Here is an 18,865-nt window from a genome sequence, read left to right on the forward strand (position 1 = left end):
TTGTAAGAGCCAAAAAAATAGGAAGTTGACGATTTTGACACATGCGCATTTACTGATAGATAGATAAAATAAGTTTAACATATAGAGTAAGGGAAATAAGCCAAGAGGGCATTTAAACGGTAATTACTTCAAATAAAATGATTACTGAATTTAGGTCAGGGTAACGCATTGTAACACGGCCAGCGATTGGCTGAAAAAAAGTGCAGGGAAAACCGTATGAGTCAATTTATACATGAGGTGATTGGATGAATGTGGGGTATTTTTAAGTATAAAAACTAATTTAAAAAGTAACACTACATTGTTTTCTGAAGAAAATGAAATATTTCATGAGTCTCTGTGATAATTTTGACTTGGATATTTGCATTTATAAAAAGTGTATGTCAGTCCTGTGATCAGCAGAAAATTTCATTGAAATGGGGGGTAATCCTCTTTGAAGTCATTTTGCAAAAAATTTGGTTGGCTACCCCTATATAACAGGAACATTTTTATGTGTCAGGCATTTCATTCTGCTAGAAAAATTACCTCTTTAGCATGAAAACTCAATTTTAAGGTAGGATCAGGGACCATTTCTTATAATGTAAGTCTATGGAAATATCAATGTGAGTGTCTGACCTAAAGAGAGGGAAATTGGAACTGCCATAATTCATTTGTTGTACTTTGTCTTCATTGATACGCCACGAAAAGCTGATATTTTGGAAGAATGGATGTATACAGCCTGTCTAGGTATAAAATTTCATTATTTCAATGCAACTGTTGGTGTTTACAGCAGATAATGTGTCAAGGGGGTCAATCTACAAGCATTGTTTACATATGAAGAAGAGTATTATTGTTACTTAAAAGTTAATAATGGTTTGTGTTTTCTTTAAACAGTGAATTTGAGTGATAATTAATTGGTGATATGTTGATGATAATAATGTTGACCTTGGTCATTAAAAATATTTTTCAGATTTCAAAGAAATGCTGTACATTGGATATACACATGCCAGGTTTGAAGACTTATGTATAACTTGACAGGACCTGATGTAAGCACATTGGCCACTTTTGATGGGTGTTGCAGGTATATCAATACAAATGCATATTGTCAGGTTCAAAACTAATAGATTAATACTAGAAATAGTCTAGGGTGCTGTTTCGGTTAACTTTTCGACTTATTTTAGGGGCGGACATTTCTTCGCTCGGCACTAATATTTTTCCATTTTGCTCATATAATAACATAGAATGTCACAAATAAATTGCTTTTATGTCTGTTTCCCATATAAGAATGTTTTGTGTTTCATTTACAGGCATAGATAGCATAAAAGCTTCAAATAAATAGCATTTTAAAATTCTGTCTTAAAATTTACTTGGTTTCAGGGCATGAATATCAATACATACTTAGAAATTGAAATCCATTGAAAAATGTAGCATAATTAAAGTTAGGTAGCCTCTGAATAGCCTCTTATTATGTGGTTAAGATGCAAAATAGTGATTAGAATTTATTGTTTTCTATTTGGTTATATATATTAACACACTCACAATGTATAATGCCATAGTTTTTAGACTTTATGACTATTTAATGCATAATTGAATGAGCATCATAATGGCCAAGGGTAGAATTATTTTGTAGAAAAAGTTTTATTGATAAGTAAAAGTTGATCTACTTTTTCACAATCATATTAGGCACAATTATAACACAGCTTTAGTGTCTCTGATGTGTCTATAAACAGAAAAAGCACTAATTCTGGTAGATAAATGTACACAAAGGGTGTGATTATGCACAACTTCAGTGAATTACCTCCCTTTATTTATTGAGAAACTTAGATAAGTGCATAAATTCTAGTTTCTGGCTACCTAAATGAGAAGAAAATACACAATACTATCCATTCCAAGTACATTTTGGTCTGAAGAGGTGATTTACATGGTAAAACACCTGAAAGAAGGTTTCAATTGTCATATTTGGCTCCAAATGAATGCAAAAATGGCCAAAAAAATGGGTGTAGAAGTCAGATTTTAGGCTATTACTGTGCTGTTAAGTCCAGTGGAACTTGGTTTTTCCATATATTGCATTTTTAATATCCATGTGAGAGAGAGACAAAATATATATAAAGAATTTTGGCATTTTATTGACATTTTGGCTTGTATTTAAGACTATATAAGCAAATATTTGGAGTAGAAAAATACAGCAGGGGCAGTTTTAAAATACCTAGTTACACCCAAAATGTTGCTATGTGTGTACAAATAATGTGTAATCCATAATCAGGTCACTATACAGTAGTTATTAAGTATGTTTGCTAAGCTAAATCTTCATTCAGGAAGTCTATTGGTAATAAAATGTTGAAATTTGGGTGAAAAATCACTTATTTTGTTATGGGTGGGGTGATAAAATTGCCCCCTGCTACATCCTTTTGTTAGAAAATTAGTATTTTGAAGCACTTCTGTAATGAAAACAGTGTAGTTTTGCTATCTGAGTGATTTTATGGAAGTTGTTACAAAATTGACTTCAGAATAATGAATTATTTATGAAAATCACATGCTAACATTCATTTTCAGAATATCCGGAATGCGACATAGTGGCGCTTGTTAGAAAAAAGGGAACTTCAAAGTTTTAAATGACTTAAGAGTGGTGAAAATGCATCCATATAATTGGTAATTGTATATGCAACTTCATTTATTATTAGATATTAGAATACTAAACATTTAATATTCCCTTTAGGTCAGGGTAACGCATTGTAACACGGCCAGCGATTGGCTGAAAAAAAGTGCAGGGAAAACCGTATGAGTCAATTTATACATGAGGTGATTGGATGAATGTGGGGTATTTTTAAGTATAAAAACTAATTTAAAAAGTAACACTACATTGTTTTCTGAAGAAAATGAAATATTTCATGAGTCTCTGTGATAATTTTGACTTGGATATTTGCATTTATAAAAAGTGTATGTCAGTCCTGTGATCAGCAGAAAATTTCAATGAAATGGGGGGTAATCCTCTTTGAAGTCATTTTGCAAAAAATTTGGTTGGCTACCCCTATATAACAGGAACATTTGTATGTGTCAGGCATTTCATTCTGCTAGAAAAATTACCTCTTTAGCATGAAAACTCAATTTTAAGGTAGGATTAGGGACCATTTCTTATAATGTAAGTCTATGGAAATATCAATGTGAGTGTCTGACCTGAAATACACACTAGTGAGGCTATCGACGAGTTGAACGGTTGTCTACCCATTTGATTGTACGGTGTGCAAATATAGGCTATTGTTAAGATTTGAATCAGGGAATGTATGATGTTAGTTTCTAAACGAATGAAACGTTATAAGGTAATTATGTATTGTCTAAATCATTTGTATACATTCTTGAAAGCATAACTGATATTTTGCGAGATTCAATAGTGATTCAGTATATTTTTGTTTATTAACATATTAATTAGCCATATTTGTTCATTTAATGATGTGTTGAGGTATGACCTGCTTTATATAATTGCAAAAAATAATGACAAGCATATTATCTAACAATTGTGAATAAAATAATTTTTATTTTACGCAGGAACTTTATCTATTTAATTTAAAGACATATCAGGGACACATAAAATAAACCTGTATGATAAACTTTTCTGTATATGCGTAGTATTGATTCGTCTTAAGTTACGTAGTACATATACATGAATACATGTTATCAGATAACAGAACGTGTCACGTTCATTTGTTTAACGGAGCTGATTTCTTTGTTCGATACAATAGAATAGCTGTTATTGATAATTATGTGAAAAGCGAACAAAGAAACAAAAGAAGGAAACCAAAAATTATCGCATGGTTGGAACTTTTCCTTTGTTCTTACTAACCCATTATACTCAGTACATTTCAAAGAGCATCGATATATAAAACATTACAGTTTTTTCATTGATTCATATAGGAAAAAAAACTCGACTGTTATATATCGGTTGAGTTTTCTTTCGCACCTTGTATATATCAATGCAATTTTTTTCCATAGAGGCTCCAATGGGGCAGTGGTAACGACCATTCCCAGTAGCAAAAAAAAATTAAAAAAAATATGGAATCAATAAATAAAATAAATATATAAATACAATGTACAATGAAAAATATTTACAAAGATAATTAATGAAATGAAATCAACTCTCATTTAATCAAAAAGTACATCCGCTGAATGAATTATTTCCACTGAATCAAAGCAATTTAATCTTGAATCAATCTTGGAAACAGTTTACAATCCGCCTCTAACATTGGATGTCTTTTGTATATTTTTTTTGCGGCAGCGAAAACAACTTGAAAAAACTGCCTTATCACAAATAACTGTAATGTAGCTAACGATTTTATTTATTTATTTCTATTACAAAAAAGAAAACATTATGTCATTGCGATAAAACAGTTATAGTATACGAAACTCGTTAGTTACGGTAGTATAACACTGGCTGTGGCGACATCTCGGGATGTTTCTGAAAAAAAAATTGTCTCGGCCTAGCAGAAACACCCCTTGATGTCGCCCCAGCCAGTGTTATATCCTCGAAACTGACTCGTTTCATGTACTATAACTATCACAAAAAAAAAATGTAAAAGGTAAAGGTAAAGGTCTTTTTTATTACAGTGTCACCCCTACTGAAAGGGCCATCCATTTCTGACTTATGAGACACCTTTTGCGTGCATACCATGTACCTCCCAACTTCTACAACTATGTCAGACGTCAGGCGGATAGAAATGTGTATTTTATTCAGGTTAAATAAAACAAAGATACATTCCAGTATTGATTACGATTTTATTCACATGTGCATGGAGCTTTATACGGACCATACGCCGCTTTTCATGGAATGGCACTACTGTGTCACATTGAAGGTTCCATGATTATCGCCGTATGAACACATCTGCGGATGTCTCTTTTTTCTTTTTTGCTTAAGCCGGTGCTAGGGGGCGTGGACGGTAACTTGCACTTTCCAGTACCGTCCATGAACAGGCTCAATCAAACCGAGCCTGTAACATTTTCAATTTTGTCTTGTTGGGCTTTCTTTAGGGATTCTGTATTTCTCTATTTTATTGTCACATCCGTGTTATTCGTGCCGTGTGGCGGCTGTAAAAAGTCTCCCCGTACATTTAATCACTGATGTTATATTTTCGATCCTTGAAGATCGTTCAACACGACATTATTGTTGTGTATACCTGTTATGTGGTACTTTTAGTTTCTTCTATTTAGCCTTTTTCAACTTGGGTGGTTCCAATATTCCTACTTGAATACTGTATAATCACCCTTAGGATATGTTGCCTGCTTTTTATATTTGTCTTTTGACGTCATGTCTGTGATACTCAGGCTTCATAACCTCAGATCCCCTTTCAAAATTCCATTTTATTTAGTTCCGCCCATTGCTTGCTCGTTTAGGGCACACGCATTCTTTTACTTGGGGACCATACGCCGCTTTTTATGGAATGGCACTACTGTGTCACATTGAAGGTTCCACGATAATCGCCGTATGAACACATCTGCGGATGTCTCTTAATTCAAAATTTCACCAATTTTCGTGTTTAAATGTTGAACTCTGCTTAAGCCGGTGCTAGGGGGCGTGGACGGTAACTTGCACTTTCCAGTACCGTCCATGAACAGGCTCAATCAAACTGAGCCTGCAACATTTTCAATTTTGTCGTGTTGGGCTTTCTTTAGGGATTCTGTATTTCTCTATTTTATATCTGTATTATAACTTATAAGTCACTGAAACAAGTGTGCTTAATTAAAGTTTACATTATTTTATTGGATTTTATAGTCATTTACGGTATAACCACCCTAATTGGACATAAGGAAATATAAGGAACTGAAAAAAAATTAACACATGGGTCAGTTATATGCCTTATAGAACATCTGCATGCAAAATTTATTCAAAATTTACTTTACGATTTAAGTGCTATGGACACTTTTCTGAAAAAGTTTCGGCATTAGAAGGACTTTTAAGAAATAAGGGATATCATTGATATCACCCTTATGAAAAACGTTTTCCTATTTATAATTGTTAAGAATCAAATAATAACATTCAGTTAACTAACGACCCAACCAAAATGAGTATTTCTTCTTCAAATGTTTGAAATATGTATAAATCTTTTACTATACCCCACCAATTTTAAACATGTTCTGCTTAGAGAGCCTGATTAAAAATCCCTTGTATTTATTCAATCTAATGTTTGCCTAAATTTTTCAGAAGTTTTTTAACGTCACGTGTGAAAGCACACTACTGATGTTTTAAGTTTTTTGGCTGAAGGCCATCTAAAATCAGTTTGATTTCCTGTAAAATTTACACGAAAGAACTGAATAAAAGAAGAATTTGAATTGGTCATTTTAAAATTTGAAACTGAAATCTTGCAATCTCATTGGGCATTCTAAAATTAAATGCATAGTTCTTGCCAATATAAAATAAAATGTAAAGGGTAGTTCTAAAATTATACATGTAAAGGATAGTTCTTTAACTATTTATACTAAGATATTTAAGTTCTGTTTAAACATACTGCCTCCAACAAAACATTTCGCATTGCCTTAAGATCTCATTTTATTTTCTAGTATACAGTTTACTTTTTTACATAAGATCTTACTAAGTTTATTTGACACAAAATTAATACTTACTTAGTTTGAAATTTTGTCCAAAATATCGAGACCCTTATATTAGTGTTCACGATCCCATGTAAATATCGAAAAGCACATCTATCGGGTACTCTCAGTTTATATTGTTTAATATGTGTCCAGTATATTATATGATTATATATTGCTAGTAAACCAGGTTAACTTGGACTGAGTATATCCTTTTAAAAGATATTTCTTGTTTCAAATTAAATTCAGAAAAAAACTTAAGTTAAAGTTTATCAAATTCTTATCAGTGTACACAATTGATAAATTACAAATACATGTACGTAAAAACATTCTTAAAATTCAAAATAATTATGTTTTATAAAGTACAAACCAAAACCACAGTGTTCGAACAATCACTCTTTGTTCTTCAAATTACAGCCAACATATAGATATCAGTACCATTGGATTAAATTAAATTACTTATTACAACCCAAACACCTAAGGTTTTTTTTTTCAAAGCATAAAACAACGTTTTGATCATAATGTATAAACTCGATAAAGTAACACATCTAAATTAGTTTGTTAAACCGCATACGTTCAAGTAAATCATAGTACTGTTTTATACTTTTATTTTTGTTATCGTATATTTCTTCTAACTTCTTGCTAAAGTCTAGCTTAATAGTTAACACAGTCAACATAGTAATTGTATTTAATTTCTAAAAACATACGTTTACATGAAGTATTAATGAACAGTGTCAATATCTTTATATGCTTTTATATTAATTTTTTTACCTACGTACTGAAGAATCAATAAACGTTATGTTAGTTATAATATATCTTTCTAAAATTTCAACTAATTTCAGTAAGTAAGAAAATGGCATCTATTGTTGGAAATGACAGTGTACATGATTCAGATGAATGTCGCGAAATGCACTGCGAACAATGCTTCGATTTCGGTGAAACGGCAGATGCGGAAGGGTTTTGTAATGAGTGTTTGGAGTATATGTGCACGTCATGCGTAAAATATCACAAACGACAAAATCCACAACATAACTTACTTGATAGGGCAGCTATGCCCCAAGAGTTTTGTTTTGAGCAATGCCCCATTCATCAAAAGCACATCAGGTTTTACTGCCCCAAATGTGAACTGTTTGCCTGCTCGGATTGCAGGAAAACAAATCATACAACATGCGATAACTTCAACCATGTTTCAACCATGGCTACTAGAATAGAAGAAAGTAACGAACTGAAAGCGGTTCTTAAAGATATAGACCTTATTTCTAATTCGCTGAAAAAGGTTCAAAATACACTTGAGGATGGTGTCAAAGATGTCGAAACGAAAGAAAAACTAGCTCAAAAATCCATTGAGCAATCCGGTCAAAGTAGGAAGTCACATTTTGAAGAAGAACAACAAAAATGTACTGCAACATTCGATAAGTACCTTAAGGACATATCATCAGTTATAGAAGAAGAAAAGCAAAGGACTGTTACTCGTTTGAGAAAGGAGCAAAATGACCTTGATATGAAACTGTCTTGCACAGAAAATAAAAAACTCGAGGAATTAAGAAAATCGGCTGAAGAAGATGTTAGAGCACATCGATCTTTATTGGCAAGAAATGCATCACTGTTGGATAAAGTAAAGGGCACTTCTTGCGATTTATACCAGAAAATGGAAATAAATCAAAGATGCAAACTTTTAATTGCAATGAAGAATACAGCGTCTGAAGTGAAGAAACTAAAGCAAGAATTGCTTATGCTGACAAACCAAACTGCAGCTTTGAAGAAAAACTCACTACCAGACCAAATAATAACTGATGCTAGATCGTTCCAAGTAAGGCCATTTCGTGGATTTGTATGCGACGTATCCTCGATTTCCTTTTTCCTTTATAATATGTTTTCTTCATTTCGTTATTTAACTTTTTATATAATCCATAGGTCACATGTTTTAATTACATTTTGGAATGACATTTTTTGAGTTTTAGAATGAAATATAATAACAGTAAAATACTACTTCTTTTTTTAAAAAATTTTTTATCAACCAGTTGTTCGCGTTTATTTTACCACATGCAGTTCAACTACTCGCATGTTATATTATTATATAAATTTGTTAACAAAACTAACATTTAGCTCAAAACTCTTGTCAATTGAAAAAAATATTGTTACGTCTTTCACTTTATAATCTTGTTTGAGAAAATATTTCTTTACAAAATTTTGTATCATGTTCAGGTATAAACTTTCTATTGTAGGCTTCAGTTATGTCACAATCTACAAGAAATGATGGTAATAAAAGTACTAAACATCTTTCAGAAGTAACCAGGTACGATACTATAAATTTAAATATTTACAAATATTCACTTAATGAATTGATGCAAATGTCCCTAGAACTATTCAGGTACGTGAAGACTTCGATATGTAGCCTGGAATTAAAGCATACTGTAGCGACCAGACCCCATCATTTTACGTCCGAAAATAAACCTGATATCCGAAAACTGTTAAAGCGCCAAAGATTACAACTCGTTTTCACGACAACAATTTTAATGGTCAATACGTACACTGTATGCACAGATAATTGATTATTGTGATATTTGTCTAACACATGGTGTTATTTAACGCAGGGTAGTTTGTGGTAAAATTTTATTACACAATCTCAAAAATACAGATAAGCAGCAAACATTCTCGTTGAAGTCAAATAGAGAAAATAAGAATTCCAAAAGAAAGCCCAACACGGCAAAATTGAAAATGTTGCAGGCTTGGTTTGATTGATCTTGTTCATGGACGGTACTGTCAATTGCACACTACCGTCCACGCCCCTAGCACCACCTTAAGCAGAATTCAATATTCAACATGAACTGGTACAATTTTGGAATTTTGAAACATCCGCAGATGTGTTCATATGGCGGTTATCAGGGAACCTTCAATGTGACACGTAAGTGCCATTCCATGAAAAGCGGCATATGGTCCCCAAGTAAAAATGCTTTTGCTCTAAACGAGAAAACAATGGCCGGAACTAAATAAAATGGAATTTCGAAAGGGGATCAGAGGTCTCGTCATTTAACATTAAACATCTTCATTAAGATATAACATACTGAGTGTTTACTTTTATACTTATGTAACATAATGACATAAGCATTAATGTACCATTCATGGAATACATTATGTTTTCGGGCACATCAGCAGTTACACTACATTATGTATCAACTGTTACTTCTGTTCTCCCTCTTAAAAAATAGTGTCTCTTCAATATAAAGCAAAACAAAATGTTGAACATACAGAGGTAAAAATAATCTTATGTAAATAACATTACACTATATTCCACATTAATTTCCACTTTTATTCCGCAGTATTTTCTCCAATATGAATTATCAATACTTAATTTCCACCTAAATCTTCAAGTATTTTCTCCCGTGTGAATTGTCACCACTTAATTGCCAATAATTACTTAATTTCCACCTAAATCTTCAAGTATTTTCTCCCGTGTGAATTGTCACCACTTAATTGCCAAGAATTTTCTATAGTTTATTTTTTCTAGCAGGATGTGTTGAATCCTAACTTCATTTTCATATTTTCACCAGTATGAATTTTTAATTGTTGATTTTTTTATGTTCACTTCAGTGTTGTTATAATGTTCTGGTCCTTCAGGAATATTGATTCCAGCACTTTTAAGTGTTGAAAATTTGAGTACCGCTAAAGACGGTTCTAGGGGACGTGAGGGATGTTGCACGTTTTTATTATCGCTCAAGTACAGACTCAATCAAACGGAGTCTTCAATTTTCATGTCATTTTGTTGTGATTATACATACTGTAGCTTCCGAGGGAGCTTCACTTTCTCCAGATTTTTGGTTTATTGAATTATAAGATTGAACCAACGTTGGTAAATATTTCTTCATGCATTCAATATTGCTTAATCGTTATAAGTTTAACTTTCAATTGTGCAAAACATAAATCTAACTACAAGGTCGTTCATAAAAGAGAAAACAAGAGCCCGGTTTGAGCCGGGTGATGCTCCCCGAAAAGTACACCTCTTGTAGTTTCAGAGTTATGTCCCTGGAAAAAAATTCAAAGTGCAATAATTCCAAAATTAGGCAAGACTGCACTGCACTTCTAATCAATGCGATCTATTAACCTACAAAGTTTCTTGTTGATATCTCTTATGGTTTACCAGTTATGTCCCGGACAACTTCAAAAAGTAAAAATTAACAAAGGGCAAAAACTCCAGAATTAGGCAAGGCAGAGTTATGATTCTTGTGCACTGCACATCTACCTATTGAGATATATCTACCTACAAAGTTTCATGATGATATCTCTTACAGTTTTACAGCTATGTCCTGGACAAGATTTTTCTAAAAGGGGAGATAATTAAAAAAATGAGGCTTAACAGAGTTATGGTTCTTTTGTACTGCACTTTCACTTAATAAGATCTATCTACCTACAATGTTTCATCTTGATATCTCTCATAGTTTTAGAGTTATGATCCGGACAAAGTTCAAAGTGTTAAAATTAACAAAGGGCAATAACTCCAAAATTAGGAAAAAAAGAGTTATTATTCGTATGCACTGCACATCTACCCATTGAGATCTATTCACCTACAAAGTTGCATGTTGATATCTCTTACAGTTTTAGAGTTATGTCCCGGACAAGATTTTTCTATAAGGGGAGATAATTCAAAAACTGGTTAAAATAGAGTTATGGTTCTTTGACAATGCACTCCCCCTCAATGCCCTATACCACTGTATGAAGTTTAACTAAATTATCTCCAAGGATTTTCAGGTTATGCTCCGGACAAGACAACGGACGGACAGACGGACAAGGCGCCGACTATATGCTCCCCAGAAATTATTCGGGGAGCATAATAAAAACTAATGTGACAAGCTTGAAAATTTGTTATACTGAAAGTTAAAAGCACACTAAAAAGTGCACAATCGCAGATTTGAACTTGTAAAACATTTTCAAAACCTGGGCGCTTCATAACCTGAACCCTCAAACCACTTCGCTACTAGGGTTAACGTTTCACTTTCATTATGTAAAAATGCCATAAAATGAAGTTATCGCAACTTCCAAATACAAACAAATCAAGTCAATGACGTAGGGCTGCTTTGCTGGTCATTAACTAGCTCAGGCCCTTCGTACAAATATTTGGTAGATCTTTGGGTTAAAATTGGTGAAGAAAACTGAAAACAATATAATATTATCATAGATAATTTATTATATATAATAAAGATAAACGTCTATACAAAGTGAAAACTGTAACGGAATGCAATGATGCATTCCTGTTTTCCTAAAATAAATAACAAGAAAACACATACATGTACACAGTACAGGTCTATCAGTATTTAGGGTACTGTATTCTACTTATTTCCAAAGATTAATTACCATTTTATTAATAACAATATTTTACAAAACAATTAGGCTAGGAAAATATAACATCACTAACCTGAAAACAATATAATATTATCATAGATGATTTATTCTATATAATATAGATAAACGTCTACACAAAGTTGAAACAGTGACGTAATGCAATGATGCATTACCGTACCAGTAAATATCACTTTGCATAAACACTTATAAACGGTTAGTACGTGTTTTTATAGGAATATAATAACAGGATAACGGGACTTTAAGTTATTGAATGACTGACGTAGAGAAGAAAAATATGTTTGACTTAATGCGATACCCAATTTGTTTTTAAGGATTGAAGATTGAAGACAACAACCAGTATTTATTCATATTTTATTTATCAATGATTACTACCCTATGACACCAATTCAACATATAACATTATTAATTAGGTAGAAATGTATAAATTTTCATAGAATAATATAACATACATGCATTTCACGTTAAGCAATAAATGTTGTGTTTTTTTACCTTTTCAATATCTCGTCTGATCATGCTAAGAAAATATTTAAAATATTTGCTATTCGCTTCAAATTATTTCTCGAAGTATCTTATTGGCCTTCTTACGTACAAAAAATGATAAATTTGTAACAAGGTCTCAGAACATGTTAAATTTCCTATATACTCAGAAAATGTGATATTGAATATTCAATCGAACTTAGACTTAGACTGTAACAATTTCAGAGAATAGTTTGTTTGTAAGAAAATCAATGTTCATGTTTGATTTTACGAGCTCAAAAAAAACATTGCTATATTCATTCATAGTAAAATAGAGAATAGGTCAAATGTTAACTGTAAATTATAAAGAAGTATCCGAAAATGTCTAATGTTTGTTCATATACATTTAGAAAATACTATAATTATGTAATGTCCTTGTGAATTTATATGCATTTATATACTATTGTATGTCTTTGTGAATTTCAAGATATGTTATAATGTTTGTATGTAAAATCAGAAAATAAAGTTACAAATTAAAAAAAAAAAAATGATAAAGGGGTTGAAATGTCTTACCCACTAGGGATCGAAAAGTCATGTTAAATGAGGTCTTAGAGTATAGGGGTCCAGAAGTAATCTTAAGATCATAAGGGGTCGAGAATTGAGGAGGTCTAAGTATGAATATTTATTGATAGATGAGTAATTATATCACTATTTTATCAAACCTGATATTTCATACTGGTCATTTTGTGAACTTGGTTATAAAGTTAATGTGATGAATCTAAATATCACATACCCATTAAATTGAAAAGAAATATCTATAATATCTAAAATTAATATTAGGTCAATGGTCTATTTTAAGTATTTGATATATTTTGAAATGCATAAGTGAACCCTAAGAATTGAAAGAGTTTGAACGTGCACATAATTTTACACGCTTGAAATATTGTTAGAAATATAGTATCTTCAGAAACTGCGCAACAAATGAACAAAACGTCTATGATGGAGTTTATAACGCGTACATATAAAGTTAACACTGCAACTATGTCTTATTCACGCCCAATAGCATGTCAGCAAAACCCTAATTCCCCTTATCCAAATGTAACGTAATTCTTGTTTTTCAGACTGATAGTGGTAACAGAGAAGCAGACAGTGTACAAGAAGTTTCCTATACCTCTTATCAACTTTCTAGAGAAACATTTATTTACCATCAACACTATGTTATCACCAGAACAACAACAAATTGTAGTGATGTTGGAAAAATGGGCGGAGCAGTTTGTTAAACAAAGAAATTTTAGTTATACACATAGGTAAGTTTGGGGAGGTAAAATATTTATTAACCTAGCATACACAGTAGTGCATATCTTGAGTTTTCCATGATATATCAGAATATTATGCCATTAAATGAATATTTCTGGACATGCTTTCTGGAGATGGGACTGTACAACATAGGAAAAATGAAAAAATGTAAAAAGATTAAATTGTTAGGCAAGATAAACATATATAAACATATTACAAGCTTGTTCATTCCTAAACTAAGACTGAGCAGGTACTCAATAGAACACACCGACGACTTATAAATCCAGCTTTTCCCGAGGAAAAATATACTTTTTAGCTTGACTGTTTGAGGACTTGGGGTCACTTAAGCCTTTGGTTGGCGTCACACTTCGGTGCAAGTTGGTATCTCCAATATAAGTTGAAATTGTACACACTTATTTTAGAGTTAAATCGGAGCTCCAAGGCCCATAACACTTACACAGTTTTTATTACAGAATTGTGGCTCTTTTTGAATTTATTCTTCTTTTTTCTATCACTCACTGACAATAGGCGAGCAAGCTGTTCTACCGATAGCTTTCGTTTTAAGCCAAACTTCTTACATTCTTCTAGGCGATGATTTAATCTGGTCTCAACTATTATTGTATTGATAATTTAATTCCTGAAGCAGGTGAGAATCTTGGCTATAAAAATAGAACATACTTTGACAAACTTGTAAACACCGGTACATTTTAGGTATATTTTATTACAGAGGTCAAACAACAGTCACAAAAGTAGGTGATGTTTTTATTGGTTACCATGATGATACATGTTCAGCCATTGTTCTAGATGTTTGGAACAAACAGACAGATATAGAGGATGAGAAAGACAGGGATAGACAGGTACAATTAAATGATGTCTTTAAACGCTTTAATCACTTTTGCGTTTTGAGTCAAACCTAACACCTCAAACTATCGTTTAATGATGTTCAAGTCACAGAACCTGACAAATATTGCTTTTGGTGGTTAAATGAAGATGTTACTAATATAAATGTAATTTTATTTGAATCAATGTTGAAAATCTTAACATTTTTCATGCAATGGCATATAATAATGTGTGCGTGCGTGCGTGTGTGTGTGTGTGTGCGTGCGTGCGTGCGTGTGCGCTATATAGATTATTTAGTATTCTTAAAAAATCATCATCTTGAACACTACAAGTCCGATTTCAACCAAACTTGCAAAGATTTTTAGTTAGGTGAACGGCTTCCAAAGTGTTGAAAGAAATTTGATTCCATACAGGAATCTGGTTGTCCAGGCAACTAAACAAATTAATAGCAACAATTGTGTAAAAACTTTCTCCTCTAGAGGTAAAAATGCATATTTTGCACAAGGCATTGACTGGTAAACTCTACCACGATTGTTCAAATTATAGCCCTCGGGTCAAATTTTGTCCCGCCCCAGGGGTAATGTGTTTTCTATATATGTATATAGTATATATAAAAAAATAAATATATTCTCCTTCAAAACTACAAGGGCCAGACCTCAGATATTTAGAATGTAACATTGCCAAGAGAACTTCTATTTACATTATTCAAATTATAGCTTTGGGTCAAAAGTTGCTTTTCTTCAAATCATCCCTTTGCTATAAAATAGTCCAGCTCATGAGTTTAGTTATGAAAAGGAAACAACTCATTTTGGAATGTTTTTAAACATGTGTACATGTTAAGCAGTTTTTCATAAAAAAATCAATAACTAGGAGTTTGTCTAAAGGCTGTGACCTCTAGCAAGAGAAATGTATGCTTTTCGGAGAATTTTTTTTTAATAATTCGAGCTTATGTTCTATAGCAAGAATGATTTATATTTATGAGTCAATTTGAGCACATTAGAAAGACATTATGATTCACACCATAAATGTTGTTATGATTTTAAATATTTTTTTCAGGAAAAGGTTATTTAAAAGATTGTATTAAAGAAAAATAACTGTAACTGTATTTCAAAGTTTAATACAGCAAATACCAAACTTTTATGAAGTAAGAATACTTTCATTGTGAATCAGTTTTTTTAACATGGCCTTTGTATCTCAACATTAAACAAATCGGCACATTTTCATTCATTTGAAATGCTGAAATATGACATTGGTCCCTAAAATTGATTTATTAAAAACAACATTATGAATCAGTTAAAGGTAATTTTTGATGTAGAATAAATCATCTTAAAAAATGTAAAATGTTTTACTTGTTTAGCATATGTTATATATGAATAATTAATTGAAGGTTTTACAAGAATCTAAGGCAGTGTTGCTATGGTGTGCTATACCAGAATCCCTGATCAGACTGGAACACAGTAGCTTGTCAAACAGGGAAAAGGAGTTATTGAAAGGATGGTACTTCAACAAACAGTCACATGACAACCTTCTACAATATCTGAATGTCAAAATAGTTGAACAGAAATGTAGGCAATTATTTGCACAGGTAAATTCTTTTCATAAATCTTAGAATTTTGATCTTTATAAAAATACGTTTTTTTTTTGTTTAATAAATAAGCAAGCTACAGTTTCATGTGACTCCAGTTTTTTTAAATGCTTATGAAACCCTGGAATGTTATGTGTATCATATTTATCTCAGTTTGCTTTCGTTTGCCATATATCTGAATTTTTTTATTGCTTTTTGCCTTTAAAGTTAGTAAAAGTTAGAGTAAAGATTTAAGTTTAAGTTTTGTATTGAAGACAAAATACCTCATGGATACTTTTATAACAATATTATTTCACATTCATCACTGTTTTTTTCACATGCAAAGCATCTACCATATTGTAAATCAATCGTTAAAACAACACCTAAAACAATTGATAACCTGTTTCAGAGGTACATATACATTTTAGTTTTATGATGCCTTTAACTGTTATGTGTATAACATTTCTGTTTATATATTGATTACTATAGCCTTCCCTTTATAATCATTGAGTACAGTTAATTGATCTTTACGATTTGAATAATAAAGTACGAAATGTCTCTTAGAAATAAATAAAAAAAATGATTATCACTCCAATAAAGAGCATCAAGTACATCTAAAGATAATACATATATATTATACTTATGTTGCACATTTGCTCCAATCTTAAGTCAATGTTATAATTGATTCCGCAGATAACAACCCATTATAAACTGTTGACATGTGTTCACAAAGGAGAAATTGGTAAAGCCACTGGAATAGATGTTGACAAAATACTCCTGCTAAAAACTTTACCACCTATTGATACTGAACAACAATTGAGAAACATGATTATGTAAGGTTAATTAATTCATTAGTTAATTAATATTTAAAGTTTTCAATTTTATTTTTGCAAGACGGACAATAAAATTATATTGGAAGAGTGTGCTTGTACATTAGTTTATTTCTATTAAAGAATTGCACTTTGTTTATGATATCTTCTCAAGAATTGCAATTTGGTCTTTTCTGTTCGCTTTTCTTTCAGTAAATATTTTGGAATTTTTCTTACAATGATCAATAGTTTTGTCCTGATGGGAAGATGGACATGTTCATTAAAGGTTTTTAACATAGATAATATTATACGGCCCATTGCATTTATGTCATTGCCCTTTTTATACATTTTTCTAATAATTCAGTTAGTAATAAGTGATGACGGTTATTACCTAAATTCACATTGTAACTAAGAATGACATTTGATATTAAAGACAGCACATTCAAAGTACAGTAAAAGATCCAAGCCTAATGGTGATACAGTGTGACTCGGATGATGTGAACGCCAATCTGATTGCATGTGCTCGTTACTGCGTCATGGATGAATTTGAAAAGATGTGCGAAGAACTAAGAGCTCCTATCTATGTTGTATTTATTGTACAACTGCCTCGTGGGGCCTCATTCACAGGATTTCAGGTATTTTTGTTACTTTAACAATACATATAAGAATAATAAAAGCCATTGCGAGTGATATTTAAACTTTTCCAATGATTTATATTTGTATTTTTGTGAATCCTTTTTATGTATAGTCGGTTGTGATTGACAGACATGCATGTACAGTAATATAAATTATATCTCTTATGATAATGTTTCAGTGTGGTCTTTGGCACTCAGCTCACATAGAAGACCTGTATCAAGAAGATATGAACATGCCTACACTAAAAGACATGCAAGGAAAATCTATATCAAAACTCTTCACAAACTCTGCAATGGAGATTGATGAGGATGTTTCTAGAGAAATGTATGAAATTGTTTACATAATAGTCAATATCAAATTTCTTTTTATTATGTACATGTCTAAATTGCGATAAAGAGCACTATATTACATACTAATGTTCTTGTTATTTTTGTGCATCCTTCTTTGAACAGGGATTACAATTGAATTGCATCATTCTTGATACCTTTTTCAAGAAATGGACAACTTCTGTGTTACTTCACACTCCTACTTCTCAGCCCATTTTTATGTTTCAGACTACTTAGAGTTTATAGGCCATGCCTAACTTACTTAACAGACAACTCGTACTATTTAGATCACTCTGACTCTACAGACCACTCCTTTTAAAATACTTTAACCTAACAGACCATTCAAACTTTAAAGACCACACCTGCTGTACAAACCATGCCTTCTTTACAGACCACTCGCTCTTTATAGATTACTTCTACTTTTCAATAAAGCACTTGTTATGGAGAGCATTTATCAGGTTCCACTATTTGGTAAGCATTAGGTTTCACTAAGATCTATAAGTGTTTGATCGTTTGTAGTAAATAAACTTTTAGAAATAATTTCAGCGCTCAGACAGAAAACGAAATAAAATGGACTGGGGCAGAAGGTACAAATACTTCACTTAAGCTTAGACAGGGAATGGATAAAAACTTAATGTACACAAATGACTTGGGCTTTGAAAATAAAAAGGAAAATGTTCCACTACAATTAGACGATGCACGTTTAGAATTAAAGAGTGTATATAAGCATGGAGGTCAAGGATATGGTCAACATAGACTAAATGTAAAAGAATTGATATTATCTCGTGTACAGGCAGCATTGTCAAAAGTGAAGGATAAGGTAGAACATACAAATAAAGAAACAAACAGGGTTGGACTGGTTCTGAAATTGGTCCACCAAGAACAATTTGAAGGTATTGCATTGAAATGCTTCTTTTTTCTTTTCTTTTTTAAAATATATACATTGTACATGAAACTATGGCTATAAAATTCCTACTTTGGCAATAAAATATATAATTACACAAGAACTGAATGGTACTTTTCTTCAAATG

At 31.9% G+C, this 18,865-nt stretch overlaps 1 protein-coding gene and 1 long non-coding RNA gene across 2 annotated transcripts; both read left to right on the top strand.

Moving 5' to 3' along the window:
* Positions 1-359: 359 nt before the first annotated feature.
* On the top strand, positions 360-2,769 carry LOC132731397 (uncharacterized). Its single transcript, XR_009625882.1, has 3 exons — positions 360-723; positions 947-1,057; positions 2,530-2,769. It is a non-coding gene; the product is annotated as an uncharacterized LOC132731397 (long non-coding RNA).
* A 415-nt stretch (positions 2,770-3,184) lies between these two features.
* LOC132731394 (E3 ubiquitin-protein ligase rnf213-alpha-like) lies at positions 3,185-18,727 on the top strand (the record flags this gene model as incomplete). The annotated part of the gene is made up of 10 exons (XM_060717574.1): positions 3,185-3,293; positions 7,392-8,359; positions 8,775-8,845; positions 13,485-13,670; positions 14,387-14,516; positions 15,887-16,084; positions 16,757-16,896; positions 17,306-17,507; positions 17,687-17,832; positions 18,381-18,727. Coding segments are annotated over exons 2-10 (2,377 nt in total), but the record flags the coding sequence as incomplete, so codon positions are not given.
* Positions 18,728-18,865: the final 138 nt, after the last annotated feature.

This window comes from Ruditapes philippinarum, unplaced genomic scaffold, assembly GCF_026571515.1.
Source record: "Ruditapes philippinarum isolate M1 unplaced genomic scaffold, ASM2657151v2 ctg1298_1_1_1_1, whole genome shotgun sequence".
NCBI classification, from domain to species: Eukaryota; Metazoa; Mollusca; class Bivalvia; order Venerida; family Veneridae; genus Ruditapes; species Ruditapes philippinarum.